The following is an 11,950-nucleotide window of genomic DNA, read 5'->3' as shown; positions in this document are numbered from 1 at the left end:
AATCTTTTTCTAACAATAATGTGTTTTTAAAACAAAGCATTCTTTGTGGCTACTATGAGACTAGAAAATGCTGTATGTTACTTCCTGGTCTTTCGTTTATTTACTCGATACATTCGTGATTATAAACAAAGAGTAAAAAATTGAGGTAGCTGTATCCTGTTTTGAAAAATAAATAAATAAATAAATGAAATGAAATGGAACTAATGATATACAAAGTCGAAAGGATGGATGTTTGTTGAACATTTTTTTTGGTTCACTTTCTACGAAGAGAGGAAGAGGGAAATCTTTAGGAAGCTGGTCGCGAGATAAATGATTGAATAGAATGCAGTTGAAAAGAAAGAATAATAAAAAAAATCTCTGGTAGTATTTCAGTTCATGAGATTTACTTGTTACGATGGATATTTTACCGGAAAAGTAGAGGAGAGAGAGAGAAAGGAATCATTGATACATACTTTATGAAGAACACCATCTGGTTGATAATAAGGGTCATAATTCTATTTGAAAATTCGGAGACGGTTCAGGTCGAGCCCAAGAGAAGTCCAAAATGGGATGTGCACCAGGATTCTTAAAGATAATATGTTTACAATCCTCTATAACAGGCGAAGTTTGGCACTGTAATTCGATAGAGAGATGATTGGATTCATGTAGACGAAACTAGTTTTGTTAGATAAACAATATAGTAATGAAGAGGAGAGTAATTAGTGAAACTCCCAAAAAAAGAACCTTACTTGGTGACAAGAAGCATATAGCCGTGACTTCTCGAGATGAGATATATGGAGGGAACCTTGAATGCTTTGAAAATGAAAAGTACAATCATCTGATTCATTGATGTGAACAGTGGAGCAGCATGGAATATTCACCGTGCATCCTCGTAAGCCTTGTATAATTAATTTAATCGGTCTTTGCTCTTGGTTATCAATTATGTTACCATCTATGCTTTCGTCGCATAAGTTCGATAAGAAAAGGGTCTCATTCTCGAATCGTTTGACCTTTGTATCTTCACGTATTTGCTTGTGGGTATACGATTTTGTTTGTTGCAGCACGTGGTTGGATCGATGGAAACGAAAAGGAAGACGAGGTAGGATTTCAGAACGTATCTGATGTAAACGTACGATCAAGTCAGAAAGTTGATCCATTAACTTCATCCTATCATAGGGTGCCAACTGCTCTTGGTTCTCATTGAGCATGCTAGTCATCCTTGAAACATCTTCGGATCGATTCTCAAACCATTTTGCTTTTTCTGTCCGAGAAGTATCTGCTTTTGGCTTGTCTTGGTATATTTTTTGCAAGAACTCTACATTACTCTTTAGTTAGTATTTCACGAAATCTGCCGATGTTAATGTTGACCCAAGCATTACCTTTTCGCAAAAGCACAATCCTTTCTTCCATGATATTTACTTGAAAGAAAAAAGGATCAATTTAAATTTCATAAGCAAAAGAGAATATTTGTTCACTAATGTTGTTTTAAGTAACTGAAAGCATTCACGAAAACGAATTTGGCTTAGTACAATCAATGAAAAAAAAAAAAAAAAAAAAAAAGGTCAAAAAGATTATAATATGAAATTTTCCTATTAAATGGAAAATGTTTGGAAACCAAAATTAGCTAGTGAATCGTCGGTTTCAAATTCGTTCTAACGGCGGCGTAGACGATATGAATAAAAGAAATGGTTTGATCTCTATGGCTCCAGAAATCCTGAAATTGCATTCTTTTCCATTTGTACTGTACGTCTATTAAAAGTTAGCATATTAAAAACAAAAGAAATGTCATGTTAGTGGCATGGTGTTCATGTCCTTTAATGTGCTTTTATATACCTTGCATTCAGGTATTGTATGAGAAATCAGATACCATACTTACTTCGTAGGTTTTAACAAAACAATTCATGTACTTATATATGTTCATTAATTTGGACAGCACACGTCTTCTGCCACCGGAGCAGGAGCATACATTTCGAGTAATCTGTTGGAACGAAACATTAAGCATTGCTAGCAAAGAATCTCTTCAATATGGAATGAAAAGAAAAAAAAATAAATAAAGGAACGAATTCTCCTAATTGATACATTCCTTTATCGTTTCTTACATTTCTTTTGCTTACTTTAATAAATCTGATATAGTTAAAACCACATAAAGTTATCGGTCCGATCTATGATCTATGACTTGAGAATATTCGATTACTTGGCAAGTTTGAACTCGCAAAAAAAAAAAAAAAAGAAAGAAAAATTATATTCTTTACTACCCTCTTCCTGTATTACAAGCTAGGCCCTCTAACTGTAAAATAATTTAAAAAATAGAAGGATTGGTGATCACTCCAAAGGGTACATCAAGCAAGCAACTGAAAAGTCCAATTACAAAAGAAAATGGAAAATTTACAAGCCAAAGATGGAGTTCTGTTGAGTCAACGGCGGCATACGGCTAGCTCAGGACCAACGAGACGAGCATCTGCTTTCAGTCGTACTGAAGATATGGAACCTGTTGGTGAAAGTATCGAGTTGAGACCACTTTCTAGCAAGCAAAAGCAATTGCAGGCTGAGGATAATTTAACCACGGTAGAAGCTGGAATGCATTATTTTGAGGAAGACCAGGACATGCTTCCTCCCAAGCGCTCAATTGCTTTTATATTGATCAACAATATGATGTGTGAAATGTCCGCAACTACAGCCTTGCCAATTTCAGCCGCGTATACACAATACCTTGGTGGGACAGACGCATTTTCTGGTCTTGTAATTGGTATCCCAACCCTTGTTTCTCTAGCGTTCATGTACCCAATGCTTCTTTTCGCAAATCCAAAGTCAGCACATGGGTATACACTCTATTTCCGACCCTTATTTACCTCTTGTTTTGCACATATTATTGGACATTTGTTGTACAGTCTTGCATATCGTGCTCATTGGATCTATTTAATTTTGATTGGACGTATGTTTAACGGAATTGGGTTTACAATGTTTTTGTATCACAAAAAGTATCTGGCTGATAAATACTTTGTTGGAAGGAATCGATCAACGTTTCTGTCAACCTTGAATATCCTTGCTCAAACTTTAGGTTTCATGTCAGGTGCATTTCTAGGAGGTGTCTTAGCTAAAGCATCTCAAAATAGCCGGAACTCTTACTGGAATGAATACACTGCTGGATCTTGGTTTATGTTGATTGCATGGGGTGTCTACATGATATTTCTAAAAGTACTTTTTAAAGAGGTCCTACCAGATGATAACAGGGATGTTTCACACAGAGCAGAAGCAAGCCAGGCTCAATCAATTCGCTTGTCGTTTTTACAAAAGTGTTTTATAATCTTTCTGTTTTTAGCTGCTTTTACTTGTTACTTTTCCATCATGGGATACCAAACAAGTATTCCTATTTACGCAAGCAGAGCGTATAATTACAATCCCTTTCAAACTGGTAATTTCTTAGCACTTTCCTCCCTCGTCATAACTCCTTTTATTCTGTTTAGCACGCTCTTATCCAAATGGCTTGAAGATCGTCAAATTATGCTACTTGGTGTTTTATTAGGAGCTCTAGCTCTTGTCATACATTTAATTTTAGATGCTGTACACAAACTCCCCGTTCAGCCATACTTCGTTTTATATTCCCTAATGACCTTTGGTTACGGAGTTGGTGCTGCTCCATTCATGTCTCTTTCCTCCAAGCAGCTTCATCCCAAATTTCAAATCTTGGTGAGCATCGTTGTTCAAGTTGGTGTCTCTTTGGCTGATACTGTAGGCGCTATTACCGGAGGTGCCATCTACAATATAACTACAGTCGGTTTTATCGCAATGAATCTTGGTTTGGCTGTGTTGGTGCTTATTGTATTGCTATGTCTGTGGAACTCAATTAAAGAGAAAACAACCTAAAACCACCATCTTCTTTTCTAAATCCATTCACCCTCTCCATACTATACTTACATATGTATATATATATATATATATATTCCCTACTCGTTTTTGGTAACGCTTTTTTTTTTAAATCGTTTGCAACTGATTTCGCTAGAACTCATCATAGTTCAATATTGGTGTCAAAAGAATGCACCCAAACTGTTATAATTAGGTAGAAATTTCTTTAAAATAAATAACTTTAATTAATTCTTATAATTAAAATAAATCCAGGTTTTAACTGACTTTCTATATCGTAAACTCTTATAAGAAATACCCTTCCATCGCATACTTTGGATTGTTTGTTTATATTTTCAAGTAACATGTTACTCGATAAGGTAGGAAATTTTTCTTCTTTTAAGAGTAAGGACATCGTCGCTTATCAGTTTTCGTAAAGCGAATTACGGGTATGGATGGGCCTTATCAAGATGAGTCCTAATCACCTTATCCCGAGTCTCACTAACTTGACCTCTTCCAACAACTTCGACACCTGTTTTTAAAAGGTGGATTAAAGCAGCATCCCAAATGCCTTCTGACGATATTCCATTCCCTGTAACTTTTACCGCTGGTGCTATTGCTGGTATTTCTGAGGTATGTAGTTTTCGATGAAGGCACAATAGCAAAAAGATTGTATTATAGTGCTTAAACAGAAAATCGCAGTATAACGAAATAGAAAGTCGGACGTACTGAGAAATATGAAATAAAGATTTTCTGTTTCATTGGAAACATTTGGGTGAATTGAACTATATCGATATCACATCTTCGTTTCTTCTTCTGCCATCGATTTAAGGAGCCTCTATACTGTAGTGTCTCCGTATTATGTGCTTTCGTGGTGTCTAAAAGGTTTGCTCTAACGTTGTTAGGTACTCTCTTTATATCCCTTGGATGTGGTGAAAACACGTATGCAGTTGACTGTCGGAAAATCCGAATACAATGGAACTTTCGACTGCTTAAAGAAGATCGTCCAAAGGGAAGGCGCTTCTCGTCTTTACCGTGGTATCCTACCTCCTGTTATGATGGAGGCTCCTAAGCGTGCTTTAAAATTCGCTTCTAACGATGCGTACGGAAAATATTGGCGTAACTTATTTGGAAAAAAGGAATCTACACCCGCTCTTTCCTTACTTACTGGTTCATGTGCTGGTTTCACTGAATCCTTTGTTGTTGTACCCTTCGAGTTGATGAAAATCCGACTTCAAGACGTCAATAACGCTTCCAAGTACAATGGAACTTTTGATTGCCTCTCCAAGGTGATAAAACATGAAGGTATTTTTGCCCTTTATAATGGTTTCGAGGCAACTATGTGGCGTCACGTGGTTTGGAATGCTGGTTATTTTGGTCTTATTCAAAAGGTTCGCGGTTCTCTTCAACCCGCCACGAGCAAAACCGGTGAAATGTGCAATAACCTTATTGCTGGTACTATAGGTGGTATATTTGGTACTTTCTTGAGTACCCCATTCGATGTCGTCAAATCTCGTGTACAAACTGCTCCTCGTATTGTCGGTCAAGTCCCCAAGTACAATTGGGCTTATCCTGCTCTTTTTACCATTGCTAAGGAAGAAGGCTTTACTGCTCTTTACAAGGGCTTTGTCCCCAAGGTCCTCCGTTTGGGCCCTGGTGGTGGTATTCTTTTGGTCGTTTTCAACTCCGTCGTTGGTGTATACCAAAAGTATATTGCTTAAAAATATAATGGAAGGATTTATAATCGTTATCCTCTCATATCTATTTTTTGTTGTCTTGGAACCTTTTGTTGACTAACGGTTTATTTTTGTTTCGTTTCATCCCCTTTCTTTTTATCCCTTATGTATCCAAAAAAAAAGTTTCTGGGCTTTGTTTTTATTTGCCTTATTCAAAAAAATAGAAACAATAACTTTTTGTTATGCTAATCCAAAACTCTTTTTTATTTATGAAAAAAGAGACATCCAAAATAATCACCCATATATTATAGATTAGACACTTGATGCATGCAACTATTAATTCATTAATTCCCCTGTCATTTTTAACTACTTTTTGGTAAACTAAAGCATACGCTTACTCAAACAAGTTTTCTTGATGATCACATAACTATGAAAAGTTGGCAAGTACAATAGGTAATTTCACTTTGGTTTTCTTCTCGTGAAGATCGATAACATGCTTCTTTTTACTCTGCGAATGAACGCTTTTTTCTCTGAATAAAAAATCATAAATTTACAGTCAACAAATGTTTATAGACGCATTACACAATCTTACTTCACCACTTTCTTCCAAGCAAAACGTAGACTGTATTATGACTAAATAATGATCCTCCATACCATAGTGTATGTGTTTTTTAACGGTTGCTCTTAGCAACACGTTCAAGTTCGTCCTTCTTCTTAATGGCATAAGAGTTGGAAGAACCCTTGGCAGCGTTGATGATTTCTTCAGCCAAGCATTCAGAGATAGACTTGACGTTACGGAAAGCAGCCTCACGAGCACCGATGGTGATCAAAGCGATGGCTTGGTTGACACGGCGAAGAGGAGAAACATCAACGGCTTGACGACGGACAGTACCAGCGCTACCGATACGGGTGGAGTCTTCACGAGGACCACAAGCGGCAACGGCGTCGACCAAAACTTGAAGAGGGTTTTGGTCAGTCAAGAGAGAGATGATCTCAAAAGCGTGCTTAACAATACGGGTAGCCAAAAGCTTCTTACCGTTGTTACGGCCGTTCATCATCAAGCTGTTGGCCAAACGTTCGACGATGAAGCAACGAGCCTTACGGAAACGCTTGGTTTGGAAACGACCAGCGGTGTGAGGAAGAGGTTGACCATTGCCAACAGTGATATAATCACTAAAAACAATAATTAGTTTTCTACTCTATTTCCTGGAGAACTTATAGAGAAAATGAACTCATCTGAAGACATCGGAATGGAGGATAACATTCTGAATCCACTTCCAAGATGCCATTCTCCATATAAAAAAAGCACTTACACCAAGGAAATATCCTTGACTTCAACACCCTCAAAAGGGAACTTGTTGAACAACTTGATATGTCCTGTTTCGTCTAAGGAAACATCTTGGGGAATGATGGAAGCCGCCATTGCTGTATTGTTAGTAGCAAAAGAACAGTGGTAAAGTTTCTCCTTGTTGCTTGTGACGGTCTATTGAACCCCTAGGGTAGGGTTTGTAAGACGGCTTGTGTATTCGGGTAACAACGCTACTTCTATCTCTTATTGTAAACATTCGCTGTAAATATAGAATATATTCGATTCATCTTTCATTAGTAAAAGTCGCTTTTAATAGTTTATTATTTTTAATTTTTTAAATTAATAGTTAAAATTATGAAGAAAGCATACTCTCAAAACGAACGCTAGAGATAAATGAAATCGCTCAAACAAAATTACGCGTCTCAGTTGCATTGAGTACCAAGAATGTAGTTTTAAATTGTGAGAAAAGTTTCTTTAAGCAAATAGCCCACTCATTCATTTCGTTATTCATAAACCAGTCTTATTATTAGAACAGATTATCTTCATCACTATTACCCTTGGAATACGTCTGTCAGCAGTAGAACAATCCCACAGCCAAAGAATTTCTTATTTTTCGACAAATACCTTCGATCTATAATATACAGAAGGTTCTTGCTATAGCAGGGAAATGATCAATTTCGTTTAACAGTATATATATTTTATATTTACCTGTTCTATCAAGCATCGGGCATATGATGCAGTGGTAGCATGCTCGCTTTGCATGCGAGTTGGCCTGGGTTCAATCCCCAGTGTGTCCATTATTTTTTTCCTTTTATTCTATGTAACAATTTTGTCTAATGAGACATATTTTTGCTATTCTGGATTTATCTTTATAAAATTCTTCAAGAAATGTAGCCGATTTATAGCTATTACCAAGAATACCTAAATGAATTTATTTTGAGCCGGGCTACTTTAATGATTTGAAGGATGCTAAGGTGTAAGTAATGAACAAAACACCGATATTATTCAACACAAAATTGATTTTTTTTTTATTTCAGTTTAGAATAACCTAAATGGTCCTTTTTCTCATGGTAATTGATTTTAGCTATTTGTTTTGTTTGTTTATTAAAGAGAAAATGGGAGCTACGGTATACAGAATACCAATACGTAATGATACTATGTAATAATACATTCAGAGGATCAACGAGCCATTAGATAATGAATCCCTGGGTAAGAGGTCGTCACCCAAAGTCAACGTCGACGTATATCTTTAACCAAGATTCAGTCCTTCTTTCAATTAAAGCTGTACAACCTCTCGATTTGTCATAATGGCAAATTTACCGATAATAGGTATTTACAAGGTTTTGTACAGTTATGAACCAGAACCAATCGATCCAAATGAACAAATTCCAGAAACAGAACGAGAATTGTTCATCGCGGAGGACGAAATTGTTTGTCTTCTGCAGAAAGGCGAGGATGATTGGTATCTAGTCAAACGAAATATTAATAGTCCTGACAAAGATGAAGAAACGGGTATTGTTCCTTCGAACTATATTGCAGAGGTACGGTCAATCTTCTTGCTCAAGACAACAAGGTATTAACCAAATTTAGGATGAGCCTTCAGCAAGGATGAAAAGTCTCTACGATTACGAAAAGCAATCGATAGATGAGGTTTCGTTTCCAGCCGATCAGGTGTTGGATGCTTATGGAAGCACTAATGAGGATTGGGTTTTAACAAGATACAATCAGCAATATGGACTTGCCCCGAGAAATTATCTTGAACCCATGGATGCAGCTGCCTCTACGTCGGTACCGAATGCTCCTGCTGCACCAGCGGCACCTTCTGGAGTAGAGTCTGAACCACAACCTGCAGCTTCTCAGCAAGCACAACCACCACCACCACCACCACCAATACCTCCTCTTCAGTCACCTACATCTGTTTCCTCACCTCCTCCACCTCCTCCAGTCCCTCCATTACCTCAAGACTACGCAACCCCACCAACTAACGTGGCTCCTGCTGAAGAAGAAGATTTGTCCGATGCTGACGAACCTGATGACTATTATACTTCAGACAGAGAGCGAGAAGTTCCTCCTACATATACTCAACCGCAAACCGACACCTTACCACCACCACCACCACCACCTGCACCCGCCGTACCTCCTGTTGCGAAATCTGTTTCTTCACCACCACCACCCCCTTTGCCTCCCGTGCAGCCTCCAAGACCTAGTGTAAGCAATGTCACGGCTACTCCTACTCCAAGACAATCCAATATCTATTCTGAGGCACCTTCCTCTCCCACGTCTCCATCAGATGCTTACGGAGATCCTGGCCGACATATTAAACTTCAGTCTGGAAGGACTCAAGAAGAAAGTAGTGTGGATGAACCTCCAACCTTTGATGATCCTGCCTATAGGAAATGGGAGGTTCGTGAAGTCGTTGGAAAGAAGAAGAAGCGGACTGGAATTCTTGCTATTAATAATAAATCCGTTGTTCTTACCTTCACAAAGAGCATGGAAAATGCGGAAATCTTTTCAGTTACAGACCTGATAAATTATTCTGCTGAAAGAAAGCACGTCTTTGTCGAATATAAACGAGATGAGGGGATTAGTTCCTTACATTTGCATGCTAATAGTAATGGGAATGCAGATAGCATTATTCGTACATTAGGCGATGTTGCTGGATCTGCCAGAGCAGCTGGTCTTCGGGAAATTGCTGAAGCTAGTGGCAAACCTATGCCCAATTTGCCATCTGATTCTGCCTTGTACAAGTTGAACGAGGCTTCTGAAAAATCCGGAGCTAGTGGTGGAAGAGCCGGAGTATATGAACCTTCCACTGTATACAACAGTGGTAAAGCACCTGTTGACGAAGGAACATCGAATGCTCCTTCTCCTGGCGAAAAGATGGGTACCATCGTTTATGGATTTGAAGCAGAAGCACCTGATGAGTTGACTGTCAGTGCAAATGATAGAGTTGTTATTGTAAATGATACCGCTAGTAGCGATTGGTGGAAATGTCGTTTAAATGGCAAAGAGGGTGTCGTTCCAGCTAGTTTTATCAAGCCAGATGCTTCCGAGCATGAGAAAACTGCTTCGAAACCTTCTCATGGAAGCTTGTCGAGAAAATCTTCTCGACACGAGCAGAAAGAGGAACCAAAGCACGAAAAGAAGGATGGTCGTAGAAGATCTCGTAGCCATTCCGTGGTCAAGCCCGATGAGACCAAACTTCGCACTTGGACCGATAGGACCGGTGCTTTTAAAGTTGATGCTGAGTTTTTGGGTTTCAGTGATGATAAAATTCACTTGCATAAATCGAACGGCGTTAAGATTTCCGTACCAAGTACGAAAATGTCGTACAAAGACCTTGATTTTGTGGAACTTATGACTGGTAAAAAGGTCTATTCTAGGTCTGAACGACGCAAGGAAACGCATAAGGAACCCCGTAATAAACATGTTGAAGAACATGATGCGGATATCCCTCCACCTCAACCAGCTCGTCCTCAAAGCAGACCAACTTTAGCTCCCCCTATAGGCACTGAAGCTAAAGATAAAATAGATGTAATCGAGGAAAGACCTAAAATTACATACGACTGGTTTGATTTCTTCCTTCGTTGTGGTGTTGATTTCACTGTCTGTAATCGCTATACCCGTAATTTTAACAATGAGCATTTGGATGAGTCATCCATTCCTTCATTAACACCCGAGATGCTGCGAACATTAGGCCTTAAAGAAGGTGATGTGATTCGTGTGATGAAGCATGTAAACGAAGTTAATGGGGTATCTTCTAGCCCTGCTGTTTTGAGACCTTCAGTTACAGAACAGAAATCTGTGCCTCCTTCTCCATCTACACCTGAAGCGCAAGCTCCAGAACCCACACCCCAGCCTGCTGCCCCAATGAATCAACAGTTCGAAGACGATGCATGGTCAAATAAACCAATTAAAGAACCCACTATAAGGTCGTCCTCAGTTCCTCAACATAAAACCGAACTGGAATCGGATATGCAAAAAATGGATTTGTCCGAAAAAGAGAAAACTCCTGAACCTGCTCCTCGACCTTCATCTGTTCCAGCTCCAACTGTTTCCGACAAAAAGGTTGAAGATAGGGAAAAATCATCTCAACCATCTTTAGCACCACAGCCTACTGGTATTACTATTCAAAATGCTTATTTTACAGCTCCTCCTCCTGCTTATTCAGATCCTTTTCAATCCCCTCTGTACGTCCAACCAACAGGGTTTCAACCACCTGCTAGTGCTTTACCTGCTCAACCTACCGGTTTCCAAGCTCAAATGCCGCCCTTATCGGTGCAGCAAACTGGAATTCAACAACCGATGAATTATATAGCTTCTCAACCTACTGGTCTTAAGACCCAACCAACCGGTTTCTCCGCTCAGCCCACTGGGATGCAATATCAACCAACTGGTATGAATAGTCAGATGACCGGTATTGGGATGCAGCCAACGGGAATGCAGTATCAACAAACTGGAACTATGCCTCAGCAGTTTAAACCCACAATGCCTCAAAGCACTGGTCAACAACATGACATGTCTAACATGCAAGGCCAGAGGATGGATCTAGCCTCTCAACCTACCGGTCTACAAAGTCAGTATACTGGTTATCAGCAACCTTTCACTCCCACTCCTATGCAACCGAGCTATGGGTATAATATGCAACCTAACGTTAATGACCAGTCAATGTATTATAATGTTGCGCCCACTCCATTTGCATATGAGCAACAAAATATGTATGCACCTATGGATCAACAAGCTTATTATGGAACGGACATGCAAGGTCAAATGGGAATGCAACATCCTTATATGCAAAACTACTATGATCCTTCACAACAAATGGCCTATGGTTATGATACCAACGGGTATGATGCATATGGTGCTGCATATGGATATGGTCAGCCTTATGGGGGTATGCCGAATCAGATTTCAAATGATCCGGTTTCTAATCCAGGTTTATATATGCCTTCGGGCTACGAAAATATGCAACAGCCTTCTGATTACTATCAACCTTCTTTTACTACAGTCGACCATAACGAAAATCCCAATGCCAGAAAAGCGAGCATAGCTCAAGCTACGCCAGATAATCCATTTGGATTTTGATGTTCTTTTTTTGATGAAAATATTATCATTTCTTCATTTGTCGTACATATACGTAATGCCT

The 11,950-nt window shown here is 38.9% G+C and overlaps 5 protein-coding genes and 1 non-coding gene across 6 annotated transcripts; 4 read left to right on the top strand and 2 right to left on the bottom strand.

The window, feature by feature from the left end:
- Positions 1-5: 5 nt before the first annotated feature.
- SOCG_00444 (membrane transporter) lies at positions 6-4,102 on the top strand. The gene has a single exon (XM_013162864.1). The coding sequence runs from the start codon at positions 2,356-2,358 to the stop codon at positions 3,841-3,843; it is 1,488 nt and encodes a 495-aa protein (XP_013018318.1). The 5' UTR covers positions 6-2,355; the 3' UTR covers positions 3,844-4,102.
- Positions 115-2,175, bottom strand: SOCG_00445 (tubulin specific chaperone cofactor C). The gene is made up of 3 exons (XM_013162865.1): positions 1,359-2,175; positions 729-1,294; positions 115-654 (listed from the first exon to the last, which is right to left on the bottom strand). The coding sequence occupies exons 1-3, from the start codon at positions 1,387-1,389 to the stop codon at positions 487-489; spliced, it is 765 nt and encodes a 254-aa protein (XP_013018319.1). The 5' UTR covers positions 1,390-2,175; the 3' UTR covers positions 115-486.
- Positions 4,103-4,235: 133 nt separating the features above from the next.
- Positions 4,236-5,883, top strand: SOCG_00443 (2-oxoadipate and 2-oxoglutarate transporter). Its single transcript, XM_013162863.1, has 2 exons — positions 4,236-4,452; positions 4,725-5,883. The coding sequence occupies exons 1-2, from the start codon at positions 4,387-4,389 to the stop codon at positions 5,538-5,540; spliced, it is 882 nt and encodes a 293-aa protein (XP_013018317.1). The 5' UTR covers positions 4,236-4,386; the 3' UTR covers positions 5,541-5,883.
- A 114-nt stretch (positions 5,884-5,997) lies between these two features.
- Positions 5,998-6,973, bottom strand: SOCG_00442 (40S ribosomal protein S5). The gene is made up of 2 exons (XM_013162862.1): positions 6,809-6,973; positions 5,998-6,668 (listed from the first exon to the last, which is right to left on the bottom strand). Exons 1-2 carry the CDS (start codon positions 6,916-6,918, stop codon positions 6,167-6,169), a joined length of 612 nt encoding a protein of 203 aa, XP_013018316.1. The 5' UTR covers positions 6,919-6,973; the 3' UTR covers positions 5,998-6,166.
- Positions 6,974-7,529: 556 nt separating this feature from the next.
- On the top strand, positions 7,530-7,601 carry SOCG_16298. Its single transcript has one exon. It is a non-coding gene; the product is annotated as a tRNA-Ala (tRNA).
- Positions 7,602-8,111: 510 nt separating this feature from the next.
- SOCG_00441 (cytoskeletal protein binding protein Sla1 family) lies at positions 8,112-11,889 on the top strand (the record flags this gene model as incomplete). The annotated part of the gene is made up of 2 exons (XM_013162861.1): positions 8,112-8,345; positions 8,395-11,889. The coding sequence occupies 2 exons, from the start codon at positions 8,112-8,114 to the stop codon at positions 11,887-11,889; spliced, it is 3,729 nt and encodes a 1,242-aa protein (XP_013018315.1).
- Positions 11,890-11,950: the final 61 nt, after the last annotated feature.

Source organism: Schizosaccharomyces octosporus (genome assembly GCF_000150505.1).
Source record: "Schizosaccharomyces octosporus yFS286 unplaced genomic scaffold supercont6.2, whole genome shotgun sequence".
Taxonomy (NCBI): domain Eukaryota; kingdom Fungi; phylum Ascomycota; class Schizosaccharomycetes; order Schizosaccharomycetales; family Schizosaccharomycetaceae; genus Schizosaccharomyces; species Schizosaccharomyces octosporus.
Note: the sequence above shows the minus strand (reverse complement) of the source record. Positions and strands in the feature narration are given on the sequence as shown.